General features: G+C 46.7%; 1 protein-coding gene and 1 gene segment (V, D, J or C); both read left to right on the forward strand.

Annotated features, from left to right (window-relative positions):
• The first annotated feature begins 6,644 nt into the window (after window positions 1–6,644).
• TP53RK (TP53 regulating kinase) lies at window positions 6,645–8,336 on the forward strand. Its single transcript, XM_083447120.1, has 2 exons — window positions 6,645–7,097; window positions 7,775–8,336. Exons 1-2 carry the CDS (start codon window positions 6,845–6,847, stop codon window positions 8,254–8,256), a joined length of 735 nt encoding a protein of 244 aa, XP_083303246.1. The 5' UTR covers window positions 6,645–6,844; the 3' UTR covers window positions 8,257–8,336.
• A 4,617-nt stretch (window positions 8,337–12,953) lies between these two features.
• Window positions 12,954–27,287, forward strand: LOC310680334 (immunoglobulin heavy constant mu-like). The segment is given in 9 exons: window positions 12,954–13,233; window positions 14,673–15,017; window positions 16,616–16,945; window positions 18,017–18,136; window positions 20,031–20,399; window positions 21,721–22,029; window positions 22,760–23,074; window positions 24,923–26,027; window positions 26,183–27,287.
• Window positions 27,288–27,595: the final 308 nt, after the last annotated feature.

Below are 27,595 nucleotides of genomic sequence, written 5' to 3' on the forward strand. Positions count from 1 at the left end.
CAGATGTTTTGAACTACAACTACTATCAGCTCCAGCTGCCATGGCCTATGATCAGGGTTGATGTAGTCCAAGAATGGGACACGGGTGGTGCTGTGGGTTAAACCACAGAGCCTAGGACTTGCCAATCAGAAGGTCGGCGGTTTGAATCCCCGCAAAGGGGTGAGTTCCCGTTGCTTGGTCCCTGCTCCTGCCAACCTAGCAGTTCGAAAGCACGTCAAAGTGCAAGTAGATAAATAGGTTCCGCTCTGGCGGGAAGGTAAACGGCATTTCCGTGCGCTGCTTTGATTCGCCAGAAGCAGCTTAGTCATGCTGGCCACATGACCCAGAAGCTGTACGCCGGCTCCCTCAGCCAATAAAGCAAGATGAGCGCCGCAACCCCAGAGTCGGCCATGACCGGACCTAATGGTCAGGGGTCCCTTTACCTTTATCTTTTAGTCCAGGAACATCTAGGGGGCACTAGGTTGGGAGAGGCTGGCCTAGGGACACTTGCTTTCAGAGCAGAAGGACAGGAGGTCCTGCAGAAACAGAAAGAGCTCATGACTTACCGGTACATCCTTGGGTCATTTTGTGTCACATCACTCCTTTTGATCCTCTTCAAAACCTCTCGTTATTGTAAGACTGCCTTTTTTTGGACGATGTTCCATTTGCCTCAACTCTGACTTGACCGCTTGATTCTTAATTCCAGCCAGTGTCAGCCAGCACATCAGCCCAAAACAGCTAGAAGGTTAAGGTTACCAGACGTCCCCATTTCCCAGGGACAGTGTCCGGACTTACAAATCAGCCCCCCGACAAAATCCATCTATTTAGTAGGAAGTTGAAAAGTGTCCCCATTCATTGAAAAAAAATCTGGTAATCTTATAGAAGGCACCAAGTTGGTGAAACCTGCCCTAGAGTGAAATGGGGGAAAGGCAAGGGGGCAGGATCCTTGTGTAGAACAGGGAATTTTTGGAGTGATGCAGCTTTTTTCATCTCTGCATTGCAGACCCCCTCTCCCACAAGTCCTACTTTTGCACAGCTTTTAAAAGCACAAGAGCCCTATTCTCCTTTGTACATCATAACCATGGGCCTCAAATAATCAAAGTCCACCTTTCAAAATCAACAAAATCATAAGGGTTTCAGCCAGCCTCTTTCGCTCTCCTTCTAAGAGCAGGCATTAGCCAGTTATTGTGTTTATCTTTATGCTGCAAAAAAAGCTGAATTTTCTCATTCTTGCAGGTGCAGTCCTTCTTACAGGCACAAGAGTTGGTCAGCTGGCAACCCTACAAAAGCATAAAGATGAATTGATCACCCTAGTAGTTACGAGTTGCTTGGCAGCCCTATACCTAGCACACCTGCTTGATTTGTGAATCTTATTTAGGAAATGAACCAATGCCACTATGCTCAGAGGTTCTTGACAGGAAAGATCAGATTCAGTTTTGAGGGAAGGTAGAGAATAGGTGAAAATCATTTCAATACATGTATAGGAGGAACAAAAGGACATAGGGTCTAGAAGTCACAACGCTGGGCAACTTACAGTTCTTTAAACAAATACAAAATTGAGGGATGGCTCAGTTGGTAGAGCATGAGACACTTAATCTCAGGGTTGTGGGTTTGAGCCCCACGCTGGGCAAAAGATTCCTACATCGCAGGGGGTTGGACTAGATGACCCTTGAGGGCCCTTCCAACTCTACAATTCTATGATTCCATGTTTCCTTTATTTGTCACAACTGGATTTTAATAACCTTACTTGTTTTCAACTACTTATTATAAATGTTTTAATCTATTGTGTCCTGCCTAGAGTTGCTGGGTTGACAAACTGATTAATGATTACCATGGAGGCAACACAGAAACAGAGAGGCATGGGACTGATTTTCAGGTCTGCTTTCTTCCACTAAGGAGTTGTTATTGTAGTATCTTGCAATGATAAAATTCAGGTTCAAATCATTGTTATAAAAGGATTTAATTAATGCACAAAGCCACCACAGGAGCATCAGTCTGAAATTTATAAAAATCATGTAAATTGTGCCCCAGAGGAAACAGTAAGCACGTCATGTGCAAAGTCAGAATTGTCAAAGGATCTGTTCATTCCCCACAATTCTTCGCAGATACAGTTCCATGCAGAATCTGTGATCAGGCGAATAATATAGACTCTTATAACAATGTCCCAATTCAATTTGTGATGTTCCCTTAGCTACTGTTTTAGAAAGCTCCGGAGCACCCATGATTTAACCCCCGCTACTTCCACAATCTCTCCATCACAATCTAGATTTCTCAGCCATGTATCCTCCATGTGATGGCATCAAAATCTCAGCCCAGTTTTTTCTCCATTTAATACTGTACAGATTTAGCCTTTCCAGAGAAGTAAAAACAAACAAAAATCCCGTCACCAACAACAAACCATTTCCCACTTCCCTGTCCTCGGAAGCACCCTTAATTCGGAAACTGGTCAGCAGAGGGTGCCATACTCTCACGTCAGCATATTGAAGCTGTTATATTCATGGTTAAGGAATTGTAATGAGCCACTTTGCTTGGAGGAAATGTTGGATGGAACTACCGGGGTAATACATATTCCCCCAGCTCCGCTAATTTGAGTGGAAGACAACCACTTCTCATTCCCCTCTTCTAAATTAGATCAATGAGAGACATAGATAAACAAGGAGATTTTTATGGCATGCTTTTATAGATAGATGGTCAGACTAATGGTCAGACACAGTGTAAGGCAGGGGTCAGCAAACTTTTTCAGCAGGTGGCCAGTCCACTGTCCCTCAGAACTTGTGGGGGGCTGGACTATGTTGGGGGGAGGGAATGAACGAATTCCTATACCCCACAAAAACCATTTTTCTTGTCTCCTGCAATTGAAGCACCTTTCTGGCTCCCAGTGCTTGCTGATCTCAGTTTAGGATTTCTTTTGTGCCTGCAACCCTGACTTGACCTGCTTTGTTGCCTGTCCATCTACTTGATCTACAGCTAAAGTTTTTTGTTTTTTAAAATATATTGTATTGTTGTGAATTTGGGAGATTCCATTGTTGAAGGAGCTAGGCAAGTTTCTTGGTGAGTTAACGGGTCTTAAGTAATAATAATAATAATAATTTTTATTTATACCCTGCCCTCCCCAGCCAAGGCTGGGCTCAGAGCGGCTTACAAGCAATAATAAAAACAAGTTAAATGATGACAACTTAAAAACAAAATTAAAAAATACAACATTAAAATACTGAAACATTAAAATATTAAAATGTAGCCTCATCGCAGAAGGAGAAGGAAAAGAAAAAAGAAAGAGAGGGAGGGAATCAAATTGGCTCCAAGCCAAAGGCCAGGCAGAACAACTCTGTCTTACAGGCCCTGTGGGAAGAAATCAGATCCTGCAGGGCCCTGGTCTCGTGAGGCAGAGCGTTCCACCAGACCGGAGCCAGAGTTGAAAAGGCCCTGGCTCTGATTGAAGCCAATCTAACTTCCTTAGGGCCTGGGACCACAAGGGTGTTGCTATTTATGGACCTTGAGGCTCTCCGTGGGGCATACCGGGAGAGGCAGTCCCGTAGGTACGAGGGTCCTAGGCCGTGAAGAGCTTTAAAGGTCAAAAGCAGAACCTTAAATCTGATCCTGTACTCCACCAAGAGCCATTGCAGCTTGAAAAGCACTGGGTGAATATGCTCCCATGGCAGGGACCCCGTGAGGAGCCTCACTGCAGCATTCGGCACCCACTGGAGTTTCTGGGACAGCTTCAAGGGCAGCCCCGCGTAGAGCGAATTACAGTAGTCAAGCCTGGAGATGACCGTCGCATGGATCACTGTGGCCAGGTCGGCGGGAAAGGTAAGGGACCAACTGCTTGATGCAGCGAAGGTGGAAAAATGTCGCCTTGGCTGTTGCTGTAACTTGCGCCTCCATGGAAAGGGAGGCATCAAGGATTACACCCAAACTCTTAACGGAAGGCAATGGCACTAATTGGGCCCCTGCAAGAGAACGGAGTTGGTCCCTCATCCCCATGGCATCCTGACCTAGCCATAGGACCTCTGTCTTCGAAGGATTTAGTTTCAATCGGCTCCCACGAAACCATCCAGCCACAGCTTCCAAGCATCTGGTCAGCGAGTTCGGGCCGAGTTGGTGTGGCCATCCATCAGCAGATAGAGCTGAGTGTCATCAGCATATTGGTGACAGCCCAGCCCAAAGCTCCGGATAATCTGGGCAAGGGGGCGCATAAAGATGTTAGAAAGCATTGGGGAAAGGATTGCGCCCTGCGACACTCCACACACCAAGGAGTGGCGTGACGACATTTCCCTCCCTAGTGCCACCCTCTGTACCCGACCAGAGATAAAAGAGCACAGCCAGTTACGGGCTATGCCCTGTATCCCCACGTCTGTGAGGCGGTGGTCCAGAAGATCATGATCAACCATGTCAAAGGCTGCTGACAAATCTAAAAGGATCACCAGTCCTGACCCACCTCGATCCAGCTGTCTATGGAGATCATCTGTTAGGGCAACCAGAGCCGTCTCGGTCCCAAAACCAGGACGGAAACCGGACTGAAATGGATCTAAAGCCGATGTTTCCTCCAGAAACCTACCAAGCTGTTCAGCAACCGCTCTCTCAATTACCTTACCCAGATATGGAAGATTTGAAACTGGGCGGTAATTGGATAGGTCTAAGGGATCTAATGAAGTTTTCTTCAAGAGTGGACATACCACTGCTTCCTTCAGTTCCCCTGGGAATGTCCCCGTGTCAAGGGATAAATTGATAATTTCAACCAGGGGGGTCCGCGCAACATCTGGACATTCCCTAATCAGCCAAGACGGGCACGGATCAAGGAGGCAGGTGGTGGGCCTACTGACTTGGAGGAATCTATCCACATCAGCAGGGAGTATTCCATCGAAATGGTCCAACACTGGACCTGAAGTCAGTTGAGGGGCCTCCAGTTCAGTCACTGTATCTAAATTGGCAGGGAGGTCACGGCGGAGCAACAGGACTTTCTCCGCAATAAAGCTCGCGAATGCCTCACAGCTGTGGGTCGAATTTGTGCTTAAATTTGGTTGTCCTCCTAAGGACGTTATTGATCTAATTATTCTAAAAAGTTGTGCCGGGCAAGAGCTAGCGGATGCAATGGAAGCTGCAAAGTAAGATTTCTTAGCAGCTTTCATAGCCATCTCATAGGCTTTCATAAGCGTCCTATAAGATGTTCTTGAGGCTCCGTCACGAGTCCGTCGCCATACTCACTCTAGTCGTCTGAGATCCCGCTTCATTTTCTGGAGCTCCTCAGTAAACCAAGGGGCCTGGTTTCGACGGGGCCGCAGAGGGCGCTTAGGCGCGATCTCATCAATGGCTGCCAAGAGCTGGTTATTCCAGTCCTCAACAAGGTCATCTAATGAGTCGCCAGGAGGAGCAGGGTCCCGCAAGGCTTGTTGGAATCTATCAGGATCCATCAGTTTTCGCGGACGAGCCCAAATAGGTTCGCCACCCGAGCAGGGGAGGAGCGGGAAGTCAATCTTGGCTTTCAGAGCGTAGTGATCAGACCATGGCACTTCCACAGGGGGAAGCAAGATCACATCTATGCCAGCCCCAAAGATCAGATCCAGCGTGTGGCCTGCTTGATGAGTGGGGCACAAAACAAACTGGGAGAGCCCTAGTGTTGCCATGGAAGTCACTAGGTCCAGAGCCTGTGAGGAGGGAGCGGCATGGATGTTGAAGTCTCCCAAAACCAGTAGGCTTGGGAACTCCAAGGCCCAGCCTGCCATCACCTCCAGCAGGTCTGACAGGGTGGCTGCCGGTGTGCTGGGTGGTCGATACACCAGCCAGACAGTCAAGCTCTCCTTGGTGCCCCACACGAGACCAACACATTCAATGCCGGAAATCGCCGGTGATGACAGGGCTCTGAAAGAGCAATCCTCCCGGATTAACAGCGCTCCTCCCCCCCCCCGACCCACAGACCGCAATTGATGGAGGACAGAGAAACCTGGTGGTGTTATCTCATGTAGGGAGACTACTTCGCCTTCCCGTACCCAGGTCTCCATCACGCAAGCCAGGTCAATCCCTGGTAGGGGTCTGGTCATTAGTATAAGCATAGCTGTCAGCTTTCAGATTTGAAAATAAGGGATCAGCAGCCTCAAAAATAAGGGATCAGCAGCCTCACCTGTCGGGAGACAGTCTACGGGAAATCTAACAATCCGGGATAGCAGTGGGAAGCAGCGGGAAACGGCGCTGGAATAAGGGAATTTTCCGCAAAAAAAGGGAAGGTTGACAGCTATGAGTATAAGGCAGGGGTCAGCAGGAGGCCGGTCCACTGTCCCTCAGACCTTGTTGGGGCCAGACTATTTTTTTTTGGGGGGGGGGGGCGAATGAACAAATTCCTATGCCCCACAAATAACCCAGAGATGCGTTTTAAATAAAAGCACACATTCTACTCAAGTAAAAACACGCTGGTTCCCAGACCGTCCGCAGGCCGGATTTAGAAGGCGATTGGGCCGGATCCGGCCCCCGGGCCTTAGTTTGCCTACCATGATGTAAGGCAACTTCCTACGCACAAGCTGATGCAAAGTATGCTTCCCCAGAAAGTCCCACGGAGTGCTCCCCAGGAACCTTGCAAAGGACAGCCGCATCCTAGCAAAGTGCACTAACCGCTATGCCCCACTGACTGAGATCATAAGATACATATGCAGCCCAATACTTTTACTTGAAAGCACCGCTGGGCTCAACTAGGAAGCAAACGGACTGCGAAGTCTGCCAGGTTCAGATTCGGGTCTCGGCTGTTTCCGGCAAGTGCAGATTCCGGACTCGGCTGTTTCCGCCGGCCCAACTCGCCGATCCCGCGCCGTACGTAAGAATCCTCGAGGAAAGGCGCACGCGCAATCCACCTCGGAGAGAGCGGCCGTTGGCGTCCAAGATGGCGGCTGCGCTGGCTGAGGGGAGCGCGGCCGGCGCCGAGCCCGAGGCAGCGGCTGTTCCGCCCATGGCGGGGCTGGAGATGGTCCAGCAGGGAGCCGAAGCCCGGGTCTACCGGGGCCTCTTCCTAGGCCGGCCAACTGTGGCGAAGCACCGCTTCCCGAAGCGTTACCGGCACCCGCTGTTGGAGGAGCGCCTGAGCCGCAGGCGGACGGCGCAGGAGGCCCGCTCGCTGCTTCGCTGCCGGCGGGCAGGTGGGCTCGCGCCTCGAGACTGGACTGCGCGGGGCAGGGGCGCGGGCTGGGATTCCATCTCCTTTAAATTGCATGGCCGGACCACCTCTTTGCAAGGGGTGCGGTTGGGAATTGTAAGCAAATCAACCACGCAGCTCGATTCCAGTCGTTACTGACCGAAACTAATCCCACCCCCCCCCGCTATAGGCAAGGAAGCTGAAAACTGGTTATTGAAGGCGGTGGGCTAAGCCACAGGTGTTTGGGACAGGCAGGCGCCCCAGCAGACAGGGCCGCCGCTGTTGTTTTCGCCCCTTCCAAAAGTTCGTAAGGGTGCTCACTTTCGTTGGAGTATAATAAATATATTTTAAGTCAAGACCCGGAAGCTGTACCCCAGCTCCCTTGGCCAATAAAGCAGGATGAGCGCCACAACCCCAGAGTCGGTCACAACGACCTAATGGTCAAGGGGTCCCTTTACCTTTATGTACAGGAACAGTTTGGTTGGCCAGAAGCAGCCTTTAGTTTCTTTACCTGACAAGGGGTACAGATGCTTGAACTTGCATGTGTATTCACTGCAAAAAAAGCTTGTATTTGTTCTGAAGACTTGTCTGTATTTGAAGCTGTCTAATTATGATGTATAATTTTTGGTTGATGTACAAAGCTGAGGACTAATTGTTTATGGTTGTACTCTTCTTTTTTAGGGATCTCTGCACCTGTTGTATACTTTGTGGACTATGTTTCCAATTGTATATATCTTGAAGATATTGTGGGCTCAACTACAGTCCGGGACTATATTATGTCTGAACAGCAATCTAGAAATGATTCCAGCAACCTTATTCTGTTAGCAGAGAAGATTGGTGAGATTCTGGCACATATGCATGATGAAGATCTTGTGCATGGGGATCTCACAACTTCTAACATGCTGCTACGACCACCACCAGCAAAAAAGATGGAACTGGTGTTAATAGATTTTGGACTAAGTTTTATTTCTGCCCTACCTGAGGACAAGGGTGTTGATTTGTATGTCTTGGAGAAAGCCTTTTTGAGCACCCACCCGAATACAGAGGCTCTATTCAAAGCACTATTGAAGAAGTACTCGGCTGTATCTAAAAAATCGGCTCCAGTGATTAAAAAACTGGATGAAGTGCGGCTCAGAGGAAGAAAAAGATCCATGGTTGGATAAAAGAACACAGTGTGCACTGCAAAGAGTATTTAAATATCTTCAGTTATGTTACATTATGAAATAAATTTTAGCCTTTTTCATTTCTTTGTATTTATACAACAACTATGTTGGGGTTTTAGGACTTGACAGTATTTTGAGGTTGCTAGAGCACTACAGTTCCACTTGCATCTGCTTATTTTCTTGAAGCAAGCGGTTTCATACCGGCAACTGAAAAAATGAGTATTGAAAAAAGAATATGAAAATGAAATAAATGCCAGACATTTCTTAGGTTGGGTTTATGTAGTCCAGTTATGTAGTCCTCCCAGTTTAGGCCAGTGCAAGATGGCAGGACTCCTGTTCACCTCACAGTTTGCATCACAGCCCCTTGTGCCAAATGGTAAATTGACTTTAAAGGAAGTATCTTTAGCAGCCAGATTCAGTTTGGCACTTTTAAGCCTGCTGCAGTCAATGAGTTTAGGTCAGCCTCACTATATAGGAATAGGCTGTTGTGTTGCAACCCTGTCTACACATGTGAGTGTAAGCCTCGTTGAGTCCACTGGGCATTGCTTACAAGCAAACATGTAGAGGAATGTGCCATATGACAGCAGTGCTAGGATTGAGCACTAAGTATACTGAGAGTAAAGAGTGAGGGGATGTGAAATGGTGGTTTCTCTCATATATTGTCTATCTTTTGCTCTGATGGTGGATACTCTTTAATGAAGACAATCTGCTTTGATGGCAGGTGCAGCCCCAGCGAATTATTCATTTCATTTCTATACTGAATATATATATCTCAAAGTGGTTTACAAACCTACATTATAACATCAAATAAAGCAACCCAAACAAAACATTACAGAAGAAAGTCAGGTTTACATTCAAAGCAACATAATTAACAGCAAACTAAAATATTTTAAAGATTTCAAAATTAATGATTACAAAACAGGTCAGCTACAGAATGCACACTTAATGCAGCAAAGTTAACAAAGCTAGCATTTTTTTAAAAAAAATTCAAAATAAAACATTACTAAAGGAAGTCAAATATAAAATGCACACTTAAAGCTAAATAAATAAATAGTTCAGTAGCACCAACATGGCTACCTACCTGAATCTTAAAGCAGCATAATTAGCAAGAGAGAGAAAATAATATAAGCATAGAACAGGAGTCAGCAAACTTCTTCAGCAGCGGGCCAGTCCACTGCCCCTCAGACCTTGTGGGAGGCCAGACTATATTTGGGGGGGGGGGGGAATGAATTCCTATACCCCGCAAATAACCCAGAGATGCATTTTAAATAAAAGGACGCATTCTACTTGTGTAAAAATACGCTGATTCCTGGACTGTCCGCAGGACGGATTTAGAAGGCAATTGGGCCGGATCCGCCCCCCAGGCCTTAGTTTGCCTACCTAATGGCATAGAACATATCTGCTGTTATTGCTGCAAATCCTGCCAGTGATGGTTCATGGTGGGCGGTGGCTGTGGAAGGTCAGGCTCAATGACCTGGGTCTGCACTAAGAGACACCTGAGTTAGTCTCTGGCCTCTTAGTCTCAGCTTTTGTAACGAGTCAGCCAGGGCCCTGCCAGGCCAGTGGAAAATGGTCTGCAAGGCAGGGAGCAGGTCTTGTCTTCCAGGACTCACAGCAAAGATGGATGAGTCGGATGGGGGAAGCAAGCAGGACAACCCAGTTCCACTGTAGAAAAGCTTCTGCCCTCGCTAATTCCACCCACAGGCTGCACCTGACATCAAAGCAGCAGAGTGATGAAGACAAAGAGCATCTGGTCAAAGATCTGAGACTGATGTATACATATGCGGGAGTAAATCTTTGTTCACTAGGTGCAAGTACGTGTATTTAGGAGTGGCCTGTAGCTATGTGGAAGGTTGAGGGTTGGAATTCAAAGTACGCTTAGCTTGACAGCAAGATTGTATGAAATTATGATTATGCTCATCTTTCAATATACAGTGGTACCTCAGGTTAAGTACTTAATTCGTCCCAGAGGTCCGTTCTTAACCTGAAACTGTTCTTAGCCTGAAGCACCACTTTAGCTAATGGGGCCTCCTGCTGCCGCCGCGCCGCCAGAGCATGATTTCTGTTCTCATCCTGAAGCAAAGTTCTTAACCCGAGGTACTATTTCTGGGTTAGCGGAGTCTGTAACCTGAAGCATTTGTAACCTGAGGTACCACTGTATATATATATATGCAGTTCAGAAAGGAAAGAAATTAAATGCCCAAAATGAGAAAAATAGTAGGTAAGCATATCAACATACCAATATGATGCAGCTGATAGAAATGTTTCTGACTGCTGTTGGCATTGGCAGAAGTGCTGGCAGGGGCTGGAAGCATCTCACATGTACTACTTCCCATCAATGTAAATGTGATGATGACTGCATTCTATCTGGGAAGGAAGCACCATTGAACTCAGTGATTACACTGCGATGGCTGCATTTGCTTGAGAGTAATTATTGAGTGCAGTGAGACTTTGTCAATATGCATAGGAGCCAGCTGTATGGTTCCCTTTCATGAAACAGCTCTAAGCAGAGATTACAGAAGGTGGTTCAGAATTTGCCAACGTTTTTATTTTATTTATTAAATTTGTATAGCACCTTTCATCCAAAGATTTCAGGGTGATTCACAACATAATTTTTTTTTTCATGTTTCTGTATTAAATTCCCTGGACTTAAGCAACATGTTTTTCTGATGTGCTTCCTTTTGGTTTGGCTGGCAGAAATTAAACAATATGCTGCTTTCACCCTCTCCCTCTATCTGCAGCAACTTTAAAGAGAAGATGTACCGACCCCCTGGGTCTCACCGTGCAGTTTGGAGAGTGGCGGCTGCATATCTACTCGGAAGTAAACCCCACCGAGTTAATGCACAGGGGCAAGTGCGCAGAGGACTGCAGGCTCAGCTTTGCATTCCTGTGCACTCTTACCTGACAGCCAACCCAGCGGTGTGACGCAGAGGGATCGATGGACCCGCTCGCGGGCATAGCGGGAACAGACAAGCGAGCGCAATGGAGAGACGCGCGGCCAGAGCACGTGTAGCATCGCTCCATTCGGGCGCAGAAAGGACAACGCATTCCTTACGCTCCCCTGAAGGGGGCGTGGAGTGACTTCCGAAATAGCACAGCGGCAGCGCGCGAAGCCTTGAGAACTAGCAGCCGCGAGGGCGGCGAGTTCGAGGCGGCTGTGCGCTGCTCTTCCCCGTGCAAGCGTCCTAGCGCCCCGGGCTGCTCGTGTCCGAGGCGTATTCACTTACTTGCGAGAGAAAAACGGCTCCCGGCCAAGTGCCCGCTTCCCCTGTGGGTCCCGGGTTCCACCGGCCAGGGCATAGTTTTAGCACGCCATCGGCGCCCTGCTTCCTGGTCTTCGGCAGCGCTCACGTCTGAATAGACCCCCAGATGGCAGCGAGCAAGCTCCCTTCCTCAACTTCCGCGTTCCAGCCTAGCCAGTCAAAGTAATCAAATATGCATGTCTGATGAATTCAAGCTGGGGTTGCTCCGAAATAAATGAACGTCGGAATGGCACGTCAAACTCCTTTCTGGCCCCGACCTGAATGCAATCTCGCAACACGTTACATTACGTCTTCTTTTTCATTTTTCTTTATTTAGTAAACCACCCTATACCCAGGGGTCTCAGGGCGGTTCACAGAATAAAATCAAGATATACAACCACAAAATACCTAATAAAAATAAAAACAAGCCAATAGCCCACGTCCCCCCCCCCCCATTTTTAAAAGGCATAGGATGTAAATGGGATCAACCTGGTTAAAATGGATTGTTTTTTGCCTGGCGCCTAAAGATGTATAATGAAGGCCCCAGGCGAACTTCCCTGGGGAGAGCATTCCACAGATGGGGAGCCACTGCAGAGAAGGCCCCGTTCTCATGTTGCCACCCTCCAAACCTCTGGAGGAGGGGGCACACGAAGGAGGGCCTCAGAAGATCCTTGAGGTATTGCAGTCCAGCACTTTGAATTGGGTTCGGAAACTAATTGGCAGCCAGTGCAGTCAGACCAGGATCAGTGTAATATGCTTGAACCGTTTTGCTCCGGTGAGCAACCTGGCTGCTGAATTCTGCACCAGCTGAAGTTTCCAAACTGTCTTCAGAGGCAGCCCTGCGTATAACACATTGCAGTAATCTAACCTTGAGGTTTCCAGAGCATAGACAACAGTAGTTAGGCTATCCCTGTCCAGATAGGGCATGGCTGAGCCACCAGCCCAAGCTGATAGAAGGTACTCCAGGCCACTGAGGTCACCTGAGCCTTGAGCGACAGCAAAGGATCCAAGAGTACCCCCAAACTACGAACCTGCTCCTTTAGGGAAAGGGACGCGGGTGGCGCTGTGGGTTAAACCACAGATCCTAGGGCTTGCCGATCAGAAGGTCGGCGGTTCGAATCCCCGCGACGGGGTGAGCTCCCGTTGCTCGGTCCCTGCTCCTGCCAACCTAGCAGTTCGAAAGCACACCAATGCAAGTAGATAAATAGGTAGCGCTCTGGTGGGAAGGTAAACGGCATTTCCGTGTGCTGCTCTGCTTCACCAGAAGTGGCTTAGTCATGCTGGCTCCCTCAACCACTAAAGCGAGATGAGTGCTGTATCTCTAGAGTCGGTCACAACTGGACCTAATGGTCAGGGGTCCCTTTACCTTTAACCCCACCAAGAGCAGGCGACCTCCCTCTTAGGGAGTGAGAAGTGTTCCTTAACTACCATCTACTGAGATGCACGAAATGTTACCAAATACAGTGTGCACGTGGGGGTGTTCAGGGGGTTGCAAAAGCTGAGTTCATAGGGAAATGAAACGTCCATAGGCTAATGAAATGCGGAAAAGCGCCGTGACAATTAGCTGCTGTTTGCAAAGCCTCTCCTGGGCGAGGCTAAGCGTCGTAGGTACCTCTTGGCAACGTTCCTTTGGGTACTTTTAACCTCTGAAGGTGTGGCGCAAAGTCCATCTGTTTTGCTTCCTTAACCTTTGCAATGGAACTGCCGTTCTTCTTATCCTACCTTATGGCTGCAGGTAGGGACCCTTCCTTGTTTGCTTGGTGGAGCCGCTGCTTGTATACTGGAATAATAATAATAATAATAATAATAATAATAATAATATATTTATTATTTATACCCCGCCCATCTGGCTGGGTTTCCCTAGCCACTCTGGGTGGCTTCCAAGAGAATATTAAAATACAATAGTCTATTAAACATTAAAAGCTTCCCTAAACAGGGCTGACTTCAGATGTCTTGTAAAAGTCTGGAAGCAGCAGCAGCAGAGGAATGGGGCAGTGGACGAAGCATGGTGGGTAGGGACAATTGCCCTCACATTAACCATAACCCACAGATTCCCAGCTTTCTTCCTCCTCTTCCACCTCTTCCCTTTCTTTTTAAAAAAGAGTTAAGTTCCTAGCATTTGCAGAACCTAAGATATGAGACGAAATGTACAGACACTAGGCTCCCCGCCCCCCTTTCCCCCCCACCGAAATATTGGGTTTCAATCATTTTGTGGATGAGAAATTAGCCTGCTCTCACACACACCCCCAACGTCTAGTATTTTACTTTGATACCCCATATTTTTACAAAGGGCATTTAGAAAAGGTTTTAAAAGAAATCTCAGCAGTAATCAGCAGCTGAGAGGAGGGAGAAATCCCCCCAGCTGGCTCTATCAAATTTCTTTACAGGGGAAGATTGGGACATTTTACATAAAAACTTGGTAGGCCATCTATTGATAGCTGCAGGAATCTCAGTGGCAAGATTTTGGAAAACCTAAGGGTTAAACATAGTAAAATAGTACCAAAAAAATATGTGGGGAGGGTTTGCTCTTGCTTGTTTTCTGAGTATGTATTTTGTGTTCTTATTTTGTCATTTTATGTTGTAAACTGCCCTGCTCTCTTCTGATGAAAGGCAATATACAAATTTAACAAATAATTTAGTTTTTTTAAAAAACCACAGGAAGCCTTGGGAAATCAAGTTAACCGAGAAATTGACACAAAGTTTATGTTTTGCCAATGCTTAAAAAAGTGACACACATTTTTGGCATATTGCTGACCTTGTATAACATGCACTGATAAAAAAAAGATACTGTTGAAACCTTGCCATTGGTCTTTAAAAACGTCTATATTATCTAATTTAAAATTATATTTGCTCAAAGGGGACATACTCTCAGTAAAAGAACTATACAGACTGTGGATATGTATGCGTGTGTAGAAAGATAAAAAGAGACACACACAGAGAGTCTATTGTTCATTGATTAATTTTCTATTATTTTGTAATCTTTGCAACATTTTTGGTGCCAAAGAGAGGACAGGCTTTATGTTCTGTGTGTGTGTGTCAGAACCGAGATACCTGTGATTCAGTGGGTCAGTTAGTTAAGGGGGCAGCTGCCCCCCTGGCTACACCCGTGTGTGTGTGTGTGTGTGTGTGTGTGTGCATGTATCTTCACATACACCCCTTCTGTTTTGTTTCTAGCTGCTTTGGAGGTGAAGACTAGTCCTTCTCCTGTAGTAGGCCTGGTACACAACCCAGTTGTGCTGCATTGTAACTTTACAGTTCAGGAGAGCGTCAGAAAAGAAGACGTGGCTCTGAAATGGGCGGTGAAGACTGTATCTGGAGAAGAGAGGGCAGTGTTTTTGTTTGATGGGAACCACACAGCAGGTTACCGGCATGGGCCCTTGGTGAATGTTGAGTTACTACCCCTTGGCATTGCATCACTCACCTTGTCCGATGTGGCATTAAGGGATGAAGGGATTTACACGTGTACTGTGTTGGTAACTCCACAGTATGGAAATGGAAAGATCCAGCTTAAAGTCAGAGGTACCAATTGCCTTTTGAAGTTATCCAACGAACACAAAATGAAGAATCTTTGAGATCAATAAAGTGGTCCAGTAGAGTGGGCACCTGCCACAAAATATTGCATTGCTGTTGTGCCACATGTTCCACTTAGCTAGCCATACATTCTTCTCAGACAGTCCACATTATTCCCTCTCCTGGTTTACTGTCCCCCCAGTGGCGTAGCGTGGGGGGTTCAAGGGGGGCCGGCCGCACCGGGCGCAACATCTGGGGGGTAGGGTTAGGGGGCGCAAATCGACGGGTTAGGGGGTGCAAATTACTTGCCTTGCCCCGGGTGCTGACAACCCACGCTACGCCACTGTGTCCCCCGCAACATTATTCTGTGCCACTGAGCAGGCTAAGTCTTCATGGGTCTGTCTCGGGGGGGGGGGGGTTCTGCCTTCCTTCCCTTCTTAAGTTTCTAATCCCCAACCCCACATATCTATTGTGCTTCTGAAAACCTTCACCCATGTGTGCAAAGGATGCTATTTTGATTGCGAAAGGATTGACACTCACCCCCCAAACATTGCTAATAGAAGGAACAAGTGCTTCTAAAGCTGTGGCAAACCTCACCCAACCCCACAAGTAAATCAGGGAATGGGAGGTGGGGGAAAGCAACAGCAACAAAAAGTAAGGAGGGGAGGAGTGACTGCCATCATTGTTGCCACGAACATAAAGAGAAGGAGGAGGAGAGCTGGCGGGGGGGGGGGGGGAAGCAACAGTAGAGGCCATACAGTGTGAGTTGCTCTGGGCCCTGCTGCACCTCCTTAGTGCCTCTTTAGTTTTCTGGAAGAGGTATTGACTACTAAACCACTCTGTAAATTGTGGCTCCATGAGGGGAATAGGGGTCTCATAGCAAATCTCAGCATGCTTTGGGAGAAGAAGCCATGACTATTTAAAGTGGTAGGTAAAGGTAAAGGTAAAGGTAAAGGGACCCCTGACCATTAGGTCCAGTCGTGGCCGACTCTGGGGTTGCAGCGCTCATCTCGCTTTATTGGCCAAGGGAGCCGGCGTACAGCTTCCGGGTCATGTGGCCAGCATGACTAAACCGCTTCTGGTGAACCAGAGCAGCACACAGAAATGCCGTTTACCTTCCTGCCGGAGCGGTACCTATTTATCTACTTGCACTTAGTGCTTTTGAACTGCTAGGTTGGCAGGAGCAGGGACTGAGCAACGGGAGCTCACCCAGTTGCGGGGATTCGAACCGCCGACCTTCTGATTGGCAGGTCCTAGGCTCTGTGGTTTAACCCACAGTGCCACCCGCGTCCCTGTTTAAAGTGGTAGGAGACTGCTTTAAATGTATAGCGCACAACACATTTTATTAGAGCAAAAGCTTCCATGGAATCATAGAACTGTAGAGTTGGAAGGGACCCTGAGGATCATCTAGTCCAACCCCCTGCAATGCAGGAATATTCAGCTGGTCCATACAGGGATCGAACCTGCAACCTTGGTGTTATCAGCACCATGGTCTAACCAACTGAGCTATGGAGTAGATTCCATTTCAGCAGATATGCGGAAGGCATTCCTCAGTTGTGGATATGAGCGATATTCCTCTCTGATAATAGTCTGCTTTCCCACTCCAGCTCAGCCTGCTGTGCTGCTGTCACCCCAAAGTCTCCTAGCTGCTGCAGAAGGAGAGAAGACCTTTTCTTGCAACGTTCATGACTTCTACCCCCAAGCAATTAACATCTCTTGGATGGTCAGGAAACAAGGCAGCCTACGCGAAACACCGCTGTCCTCAGATATATGCACAGGGGCCCCATCTTCCCGAGGCCGTGACGGTTTGTTTGCTGTGCTGAGTCGTGTCACCCAAATGGTGTCTGAGGCTGATAATGGTTCCTTATATATCTGTGAAGTCCAACATGAGTCCCTGGGAAAGCCGCTACGTAGAAACACAACTTTGTTGGTCACAAGTGAGTGTCCGCAAATCTGTTTATTATCATTTGTTAAATGTATATTCCACCTTTCCTCCAGGAGCTCAAGGTGGTATACATATTTCTCCTTATCCTCACAACAACCCTGTGACGTATGTTAGGCTGAGAGAGAGAGGGGGACTGGCCCACTACTAAACTTCATAGCTGAGTTGGGGGTTGAAGTCTGGTCTCCAAGGAATCTCACAGGCAACTAGCCGCATACTTTCCTGGTGGCTCTGAAGTTCCTGCCCTGCTCACCATCTCCTCTACTTCTATGGTCCTGCAATAATTGGAGGGGTGGGGTCTGGAGGCACCTGAACCACCCAGGAAGCTGGTGTGGGGACCTTCAGTCCTGGGACAGAGATGTCCAAATCCTCAGGCTCATTGGCAATGTGGATCTGCTGGAAGGACCAGCTTCCTTTGGTCCTCATCCAAGGAGACCTCAAGCTCTAGGCCTGAATCCACACAATGGCTTTTTATTCATGTAAAGGTAAAGGGACCCCTAACCTTTAGGTCCCGTCATGACAGACTCTGGGGTTGCAGCGCTCATCTCGCTTTATTGGCCGAGGGAGCTGGCGTACAGCTGCCGGGTCATGTGGCCAGCATGACTAAGCCGCTTCTGGCGAACCAGAGCAGCACACAGAAATGCTGTTTACCTTCCTGCCAGAGCGGTACCTATTTATCTACTTGCATTTTGACGTGCTTTCAAACTGCTAGGTTGGCAGGAGCGGGGACCGAGCAACAGGAGACCACCCCGTCGTGGGGATTCAAACTGCTGACCTTCTGATCGGCAAGTCCTAGGCTCTGTGGTTTAACCCACAGCGCCACCTGCGTCCCCTTTTATTCATGTACCAAAAGCAAATCCTGCAAGACCACAGTCCATTACACTTATTCAGATCCACTGTTCTGTTGTCAGCGATAACAACAGGACAAGCCAAGTGAAAAATAAATCATCTTCAAGGAGGGGAGTCCCAGCAAGCAGTCTTGGAGGCCACAGCCAAAGAAGTGACAAAGCATATGTCAAAAACAGAACAACTGCTATTGGTTTTAATAAATGCATTTGTATTCCAGTACCAAAATCCTATCACCGGGACACAGGATTTATTGTCGGGGTGGCCACCTCTTGCATCATACTGACATGCTTATGCAGCATATTTTTAACCATCTTTTATCAAACACGGCTTGCAAAAGGTAAATTTTAAAGAATCCTAAAACATTTCAGGGTGCAAGTCATTCATTTTAGCCCAGTTCATGATCTGCACATGTATTTGTCACTATTCCTCACCTCTTCCAAAAATGGAAACTTTCTGTTCCCAACACATGTTTTTACTTATTTATCTGATGTACCGTATTTTTCGCACCATTGGACGCACTTTTTCCCTCCTAAAAAGCAAGGGAAAATGTGTGTGCGTCCTATGGAGCGAATGCAGGGGGGAGGCAGGCGGGAAAAGCCCCCAAGAGCCGCACACAAGCTTCGTGCGCTCTTGCGGGCTTTTCTCCAGGAGGGAGAAGGGACTGACTGGCCGCATCGGTCCGTTCTCCCTCCTCGGGGAAAAGCCCCAAAGAGCGGAGCCCTCTTTAAAGGCTGCGCGGCTCCTGCCGGCTTTTCTACAAGGTGGGGGAATCCCCCCACCTCCCAGAAAAGCCAGGAGAAGCGGCGCAGCCCCTTTAAAGAGCGCACGGCTTCTGCAGGAGGTGGGGGAAGCTGCAGCAGATTCCCTCCTCCCGCGCTCCCTTTGAAGCAGCAATGTGGGAGGGGAGCAGCTTACACTCGTGTAAGCAGCTCCTCTCCCACTTTCCTCCTTCAAAGCAACTAAGGAGGAGGGAACAAAGGGGACCATGGATCCTCCGCTGCTCACAGGGATTCCTCCGTGATTGCTTTGAATCAGGAAAGTGGGAGGGGAGCAGCTTACACTCGTGTAAACAGCTCCTCTCCCACTTTCCTGCTTCAAAGTGGAGGGAATCCAGTGCAGTTGCGAGCAGAGGATCCATGGCTCCGCTTCCTTCCCTCAAAGCAGGGTGCAGGGGGGAAAGAGGGCAGGAAATAGAGGCCGGGCAGGAAGTCACAACCACACTTTGACCACTGAAAGTCCACCTCAGCCTCCCCAGATTTCCACTGAGATGGCCAGGCTAATCTTGATGGCCATAAGTCAGGCTCAGCATTATTAACTGGACTTAGATAAGCCATGGTTCCCCTTCCTACCCTCCTCTGAGGCTCAATTTAAAGCAGGAAAGTGGACAGGAGCCGCCCGCTTTGCTGCTTTAAATAGTTTAGTGCAACATTTGATTCAGAATATTTTTTTCCGTATTTTCCTCCTCTAAAAACTAGGTGCGCCCTATGGTCAGGTGCGCCCTATGGTGCGAAAAATACGGTATTTATTTACTGGCCAATAAAAATATTCTAGTTACTACTAAGTTACTACTGATATGTCTAGGGGGCATGGCTTGGCTTTTCATGGGCCACTCTGGTCTCTCCATTTTGTGCTATGATCACAAGAAGAGCTCTGCTGGATTGGACCAAGGCCCTATAGGAGCAAGCACCTATAGGAACTCTGAAAGCAATAGCTCTCTTCCCACCTGGGATTCCCATCAGCTGTTATTCAAAGGCACACTGTCTCTAGCTCTGGATAGTTCAGTCGGTAGAGCATGAGACTCTTAATTCCAGGGTTGTGGGTTTGAGCCCCACGTTGGGTGAAAGATTCCTGCATTGCAGAGGGTTGGACTAGATGAGACCCCCATGGCTTCTTCCAACTCTACAATTCACTGATTCTACCAGTGGAGGTACAAAAAGGCCATTGTAGCTAGTAGTAATTGATAACCTTGGCCTCCACGATCCTCTGCAGAACAATTTCTCAATTAACATTGAAATGTGTTTTATGTTTCCTGCACAGATGGGGGATCTGTAGCTTTCTAGGTATTCATGGGCTCTAGCTAGCTGGGAATGATGGGAGTTGTAGTCCTGCAACATCTGGAGGGCCAAGAGTTTCCTGTCTCTGGTTTCTTGGGGAGAAGGCTGCACTATGTTCAAGGGACCTTTCGCTAAGTGCACTGTACCCTAACTGCCTTTGCTTTTTTATATATATAGCAGAGCCCCAGGTCTCCTCAATCATCCAGCCTGACCTGATCCCGATTAATGAAAAGATCAGGCTGATGTGCAATATAAATGGATTTAGACCCAAAACAATCCAGGTGAAATGGTACCGGAGAAACCCACACCGGATGGTGTTGGCATCAGACCATGCAAAGGAAGAAGATGCAGCCCTTTGTGAAGCTGGAGAAGATGTTACCGGTATGGCCAAGCAGCCGTTGGAAGCCAATGGCAGATTTTACAGCATCTCCTCCTGCCTAAGCTACACGCCAACGATAAAGGACGATAGGGCAGAATTTGAATGCAACATCCAGCACAGCACACTCAAAAATCCAATACGGAGGACCACAATTATTCATGTTACTGGTAAGATTAATAGCAGTTCTCAACGGAAGCAGCAGACAGGTTATGTATTCCAATAGTGCAGGGGTGGCAAGCCTCTCCTGCCAGGCTGGCCAAATCCTTATCTCCAAAAATTGACAGGTGGGTGGGGACGTCTGCCTGTCAATCAACTGACCTCGTGCTTTGAATTCCCTATTGATTAGTGACTTGAAATTCAGCAAGGTCGTTTCCTCCTGCTGTGTTTCAAGACACATCCTTTCAGACAGAGAGGGAGCAGGGATGTCTTAATCCAAGCCCATTACCTGATTTGTTCCCCGCCACCCACCAAACTTCAGTTCATCTGCCCAGAAACAACCACAACTTCCATTTCCAAGCTGGGTGGAGGCTGGTTTGAGGGGGAGTACATGAAACAGAAGTGTTTCTCAGAAAGCCACCATATACCTACAGATTTCAGGTAACATCATGTGTAAAGGTAAAGTTAAAGGGACCCCTGACCATTAGGTCCAGTCGTGGCCAACTCTGGAGTTGCGGCACTCATCTCGCTTTATTGGCCGAGGGAGCCGGCGTACAGCTTCCGGGTCATGTGGCCAGCATGACTAAGCCGCTTCTGGTGAACAAGAGCAGCACACGGAAACGCCGTTCACCTTCCCACCGGAGCGGTACCTATTTACCTACTTGCACTTTGACGTGGTTTCGAACTGCTAATTTGGCAGGAGCAGGGACCGAGCAACGGGAGCTCACCCCGTCGCGGGGATTTGAACTGCCGACCTTCTGATTGGCAAGTCCTAGGCTCTGTGGTTTAACCCACAGCGCCACTTGGCTTCAAATGCTAGCAGTGGGATTGAGCTGGAGGTGGAGCAAGTGGTAAAAATTTCACAGCCTCTGATTGTGTTACCTGAGGGTGACTTGGAATACAGTGGTACCTTGAGTTAAGTACTTAATTCGTTCCTGAGGTCCGTTCTTAACCTGAAACTGTTCTTAACCTGAAGACCACTTTAGCTAATGGGGCCTCCTGCTGCTGGTGCACCACCAGAGCACAATTTCTGTTCTCATCCTGAAGCAAAGTTCTTAACCCAAGGTACTATTTCTGGGTTAGTGGAGTCTGTAACCTGAAGCGTATGTAACCTGAAGCGTATGTAACCCGAGGTACCACTGTAATAGAGGCAAGGCACATCATTCACCACAAAAACAAGAGAAACCCACAGTGGCCAAATAGATACCTATTGTACAGGTTCTTTTGTTCTGTCACTTTTCCTGTAGAGCTAGTGTAATGTCTGAAAGCTGTGTATGGAATATCTTTCCCCTCCACACAAACACACACAGACCTTTGATCTCTATTTGGCAGCTCGACCAGCAAGTCATTACATCTTCAGCTCACCCCAGGTTCCCATACAGGGGGATAAGCTTATTCTGATCTGTGTTGTGGAGAAATTTTACCCAAAGGACATCACTCTGGATTGGTTTCGAAATGGGCAGCCAGTTGAAGAAGTGACACAGTTTGGGCCTTTCCCTTGTGAAAGTGATTTTTACAGTATATGGAGCCAGACTGAGTTTATCCTGACCAGAGATGATGAAGGAGCAATTTATACCTGTCGGATCAAGCACAGCAGCTTTGGAAATGTTGAAGAACTCTCCTATGAAATAAATTTGCAAGGTACCTGCAAAATTAACGAATGTTAGAAGAATACTGGAATGAAGTTATATGGTTTAAGCAGAAATGTTATAAAGAATTAAGTAAAAACTTATTGTTAATGGGCTAAAGTGGAAAATGTAAAGTTAGATTGTGTTAAGATAAATTATAGAACAAAAAATTGAGAAAGAGGGAAAGGATTTGCTGAATTAGCTAATTTGAACCAGAATACAAAAAAGGGAGGTGTGAGGAAGTCGAGGAAACAAGTAAATGAAAGATAAAGACATGGAAATTGGATGTGTCTTTGAATGTTTTTGTTTTTCTTGTGTGTTTTTTTAGATGTATTGCTTTTTTTGTATTTCTTTTTATTTTTGATGTATTGTTTGTTTAATTTTTTATTGTTTTTTTCTCTTTTTCATACTTTCTTTTTGTAATTATAAAACTTCTAATAAATATTATTTTTTTTAAAAAAAATTGCAAGGTACGATGCCTCTCTGGTTGGAGCAGATTTGATTTCTCATTTATTATTGCCTTTGGCCTGAATGCATATATTCTAGGGACACACGCTTTCAACGTTTTTCTTCTACAGCAACAAGGACTAGAAAGTTACATTTAATTAAAACCAACCAACGAAACAGCAATTTCAACCGATATTACATCTCTTTCCCCCAAATGGCCTTAGCAGAACAGGGCGCATCGCTTGCCACTATATCTTAAGAGGAGCAACTCACTTTGTTATTTCATGTCCCTACAGGAACGCCCCCAGAAGTCCTCTGGATCACTCCAGACCCCCCGGTTCCTGTTGCAGGAGAGGAGCTGAGGCTAAGCTGCCGAATCAATAACTTCTCCCCTAGCGCGATCAGGGTGAATTGGTTCCAAGATGGGAAGCCACTGCATGTGGGAGTCTGCCACTCGGTCTCCGTAGTTGGCGCCAATGGCTTGCACTCCATGTGGAGCCTTCTGAGAGTGACACCTGCACAGGGGGCGGGGAACACTGTGTTTACGTGCAAGGTGGAACACGACGCGCTGAGCGGATGTGTGGAAAGAGTGTACACTTTGCAGATGCCTGGTGAGTCCTGAGTTGATAAGATCCTTGAACAAACATCAAGGAAGCCGGAATAATGCACAGGGGGAGTCTGGAAGAGAGCGTTGGGGAAGTGATGTGAATAGAAAGTTGCGAGGTAGGAGCTGAAATGAGACCCAGCTTGCATTCCAACATCTTTTCCCCGCAAGATGAAAGGCAGCATGCTTTGGCTGTTGGCCTGAGGTCGTCATCTGTAAAAATACCCCATAGGGTGGCAGAGGGATTAAATTTTGCTTACAGAGGGCTTTGAAGATGTTCGCTTCTAATTATTAATATTATTGCCAAGCTATTCCAATGTAGTCTTTGGCTGCTCCCTGCAAGTAGCCAGGTGCAGTTTTTGAGGGATGAGGCAGAGACCCCGCCACAAAACCCCCACTTAGATGCTTACTAGATTTGCTCCTGTGGTGGATTTGCAGTTGCTAGCAGGAGAAGTATTATGCAATTATTTTCACCACCCACCCCCTCTATTTCTGCATTGCTAATGCTAACCACTTCATTCTAGATGCACTTACTTGGTTGCAAGTAAGTCCCATTGCCCTCTTTGGGGCCTACTTCTGAGTAGGCATGTGTGGGCTTGCACTGAGAAGAATTCATAGATAATTGGGCTTGGTGACAAACTTGCAGAAGTTTCAGCTGAGGAAATCTCTGATTTTTTTCCAAGCATTTTTCTTACGTTCCACTTCAATACAGTGGTACCTTGGGTTAAGTACTTAATTCGTTCCAGAGGGCCATTCTTAACCTGAAAATGTTCTTAACCTGAAGCACCACTTTAGCTAATGGGGCCTCCTGCTGCTGCCGATTCGCCAGAGCACAATTTCTGTTCTCACCCTAAAGCAAAGTTCTTAATCCGAGGTACTATTTCTGAGTTAGCGGAGTCTGTAACCTGAAGCGTATGTAACCCGAGGTATCACTGTATCTAGCAGCCCCATGCAGGCAATCGATACTTTTTACATCCTTGGCAAAGAAACATTTGAGGAGAAGACTCCTATGTGTTTCCCTTTTAAAAGTTTATGGGTGAAGGAAAAAGCCCACTAATTTTCCATATGTACTCACAGGTTTCAGTCCTAATAGGGAAATGATGCAGTTTTACTTTAGATCTTGTTTGACAATGCAAACTAAGTTCCAGTGAGTAGTGAAATGTCGGTTTAGTGCCAATTTCTATTACCAGGAAAACCAAATGTTAAGTATTTTCCATGCTGCAAGCATGTTGTAACCATAATCAAAGTAACTCGGCATGTAGAAAAACAACAAAATTGGGAAGAAGGTTAAGATGGAAGCTGCTCCCTGAAGTATTAGTTTTCTGTGTGCAGGGAGGGGCAGGGTTTGGGGGTAGGTTTTTTGGTCAGGGCAGCTCTATTTGTAGCCTAAAGTTGGAAAATCCAGTAAAAGTTTTATTACATGGTTCTGTTTCTTAACCCTTTCGCATACTAACTAGTATTGTTAGATTTGACTGCAAATCTCCCACATTTTGTTCAGTGTTGAGATGTGAATATTTGGCAATGTCCTTTGAATATAATTTGGGTCAACAGACGCAAGGTTTAGGAGGGAAGCAATATTTTAAGAGATGGTGGCCCAAGACCCCTTGATGCTAATTTATTGGATATGAAATTGCCAAGTGGCTTGCTTTTGTGCTATTAACAGAAAGCATGATATGGAGAGAAAAAAGAGCAAAGCCAGAAAGTGATGTTTTTCAAGCATGGAGAAAATCATTCATTACTATTGGTTGGGCTAATCAATCTGCTGATAAACAATCTACACTAGTTGGTTCAGAATCTGGCAGCCTTAATTGTATGCTAGAAGAGTAATTCCACTTGTTTTCTTTATTGGATGAAGGTTGAACCGTTTTCATGAAAAAGAAGGGGAAACTGCACCGAAGCAAACCAAAGGGAGATTAGCAAAGAAACTATGAGTGGACTGGATTTCAAGGCATGAACAGAAGGATAAAAGCAGAAAAGGGAAATAATATACCGTCTGCAACCACTAGATGTCGCTTTTCACCATCAACTGTTTGGCCAGATAATTCCAGATATTTGTGGTTTAGTTTATTGCATTTAGTTTATTTTATCACTCTGGTGACTCTCCTTCTCCAAGAATTCAGGAGTGACTAAGCTTTCTAGCTTAGATCACCATTGCCTTTAATTTTTTTAATTATGTGCCACATTTCTCTTTGCAAGAGGAAAAAAGAACAATCCCACAAGACAGTTCATGACCAAGATAACTAGCAAACAGTCATTTAGAAATTATCAGAAAAATATTCCCCAGAGAACATAGGAGAGTGTCCTGTTAGCTCAGTGGTAGTGCCTGTCCATTAGGGTGTGTTGAATTTTTCCAAAAATGAGGGTTGCTAAAAAGTTGTACCATGACTTGGGAATTAAAAAGATATTTTGGTTAAATTAATATAATTTAGTTTTGAATGTAGGGCATTTTTTGTGTAAAAATTGCATAAAAATTATTAAAAATGATTGCCAAGTACTTCCAGTTATATTATACATTTTCGTTGTTGGCATTTGTCTGGAAGAGTGTTCCTTTGGGGGTCAAACCGTTGAAGTGTTACAGTGCCTATTGTAGCTGTAGAGACCAAGATGGGAGAGACAATTTAGTATATTACCTCACATTTCCAGAAGGCAAAATCAAAATTCTTTGGGTTTCTGAAAGCAGCTTATGTACTTCTTCATCAAATGTAGACTTACGAAGCTAGATGTTGTCCAATCAGAAAAACAATGGCAGATTTGAATTCCACATGCCCAAAAATGATTTTTCAAGATGCCTCACTGAAGAAATTTGAAAAAAATTAAGTTTCAGATCCTAAAATGACATGCCTTGCTGCCCATTCTCACAGCCCCAGGAAGCAATATAGTTCTGAATGCCATTTGCTGGGAAGCAGCTTCTGCTTGTGGGCTTCTTGTAGACATTGGGTTGTCCACGGTGAGAACATGAGGCCAGTGGCGTAGCGTGGGTTGTCAGCACCCGGGGCAAGGCAAGTAATTTGCACCCCCTAACCCGTGGATTTGCGCCCCCTAACCCTAACCCCCAGATGTTGTGCCTGGTGCGGCCGGCCCCCCCTGCACCCCCCACGCTACGCCACTGCATGAGGCTGGACCAGATGGGCCATTGGCCTGATCCAGCACAGCTTTTCTTACGTACTTAATCTTTGCCAGGTGATGATCCCAAGTTCAGTGCCTAGTTATCCTCTCTTAAAAGGACCCAAGACTTTCAACCCTAACCCCATTGGCCTGGGAGTAAGCCCCCTTGAATTGATAGGATTTACTTCTAAGCAGACATGGTTAGGGACGGGGGTGGCGCTGTGGGTTAAACCACAGAGCCTAGGACTTGCCGATCAGAAGGTTGGCGGTTTGAATCTCCATGACGGGGTGAGCTCCCGTTGCTCGGTCCCTGCTCCTGCCAACCTAGCAGTTCAAAAGCACGTCAAAGTGCAAGTAGATAAATAGGTACCGCTCCGGCGGGAAGGTAAACGGCGTTTCCGTGTGCTGCTCTGGTTCTCCAGAAGTGGCTTAGTCATGCTGGCCACATGACCCAGAAGCTGTACGTCAGCTCCCTCGGCCAATGAGCGCCGCAACCCCAGAGTCAGCCATGACTGGACCTAATGGTCAGGGGTCCCTTTACCTTTACCTTTAGACATGGTTAGGAACGTGTTGTTCAGTAGTAAGTCATGGCAAAGATCTCCTGACTGAGATAAGACAATTCATCTAATTGTTAAGTTCCTTCAATACTGTTACTTTGCTTTTCCATTTGTGGTTCCATAAAGATTGGGGTTTTAGCAGGTGACACTTCTTAAACACTTGCAGCCGTGAGTAATATGTCAAGGTGCAAATGCTAAAATTCTCACCTTGATGCAGTTATTGAAGATATAGAGCCCTACGTCTAAAAGGATATTTGTCCATTCTGCATTGAAGGTCCCAGCCGTGCTGGGAGATAGGTCGGCTTTTATAATGGGCCTACTAAAGATTCCAGTGAGTTGTCAATCAGCTGATTACAAATCAGCCTTGTGAGGAATGACAATAAAGCAGTTGCAGGAAGGAATATATTTATGAGCAAGATTGGAATGGCGAAAGCAGTAGGGAGTGAGGCATGCGTGTTGAGGTTGCTGGTTTGAAGTGTGTGTATTTTGGAAGCAGGAACTGCTGTTTCAACTGAGCTGATCTTGTCATAATAATATTAATAAAAACATAGTGGTGAAGGCTTTTTCTTTTGTTTTTAAAACTGGCATTCCAAATGGAAATTTCCATGCAGAAATATGTTTGTCGTGAAAGGGATTATTTACATGCCCTAAAAGAGGAAGAGAAAGAGTTAGATACTAGTTTTATGATGTGAAAATCCCTATCAATATTAGTAAAGGTAAAGGTAAAGGTACCCCTGCCCGTACGGGCCAGTCTTGACAGACTCTAGGGTTGTGCGCCCATCTCACTCAAAGAGGCCAAGGGCCAGCGCTGTCTGAAGACACTTCCGGGTCACGAGGCCAGCGTGACATCGCTGCTCTGGCGAGCC

This window comes from Podarcis tiliguerta (assembly GCF_965153285.1).
Source record: "Podarcis tiliguerta genome assembly, chromosome: 6".
NCBI classification, from domain to species: domain Eukaryota; kingdom Metazoa; phylum Chordata; class Lepidosauria; order Squamata; family Lacertidae; genus Podarcis; species Podarcis tiliguerta.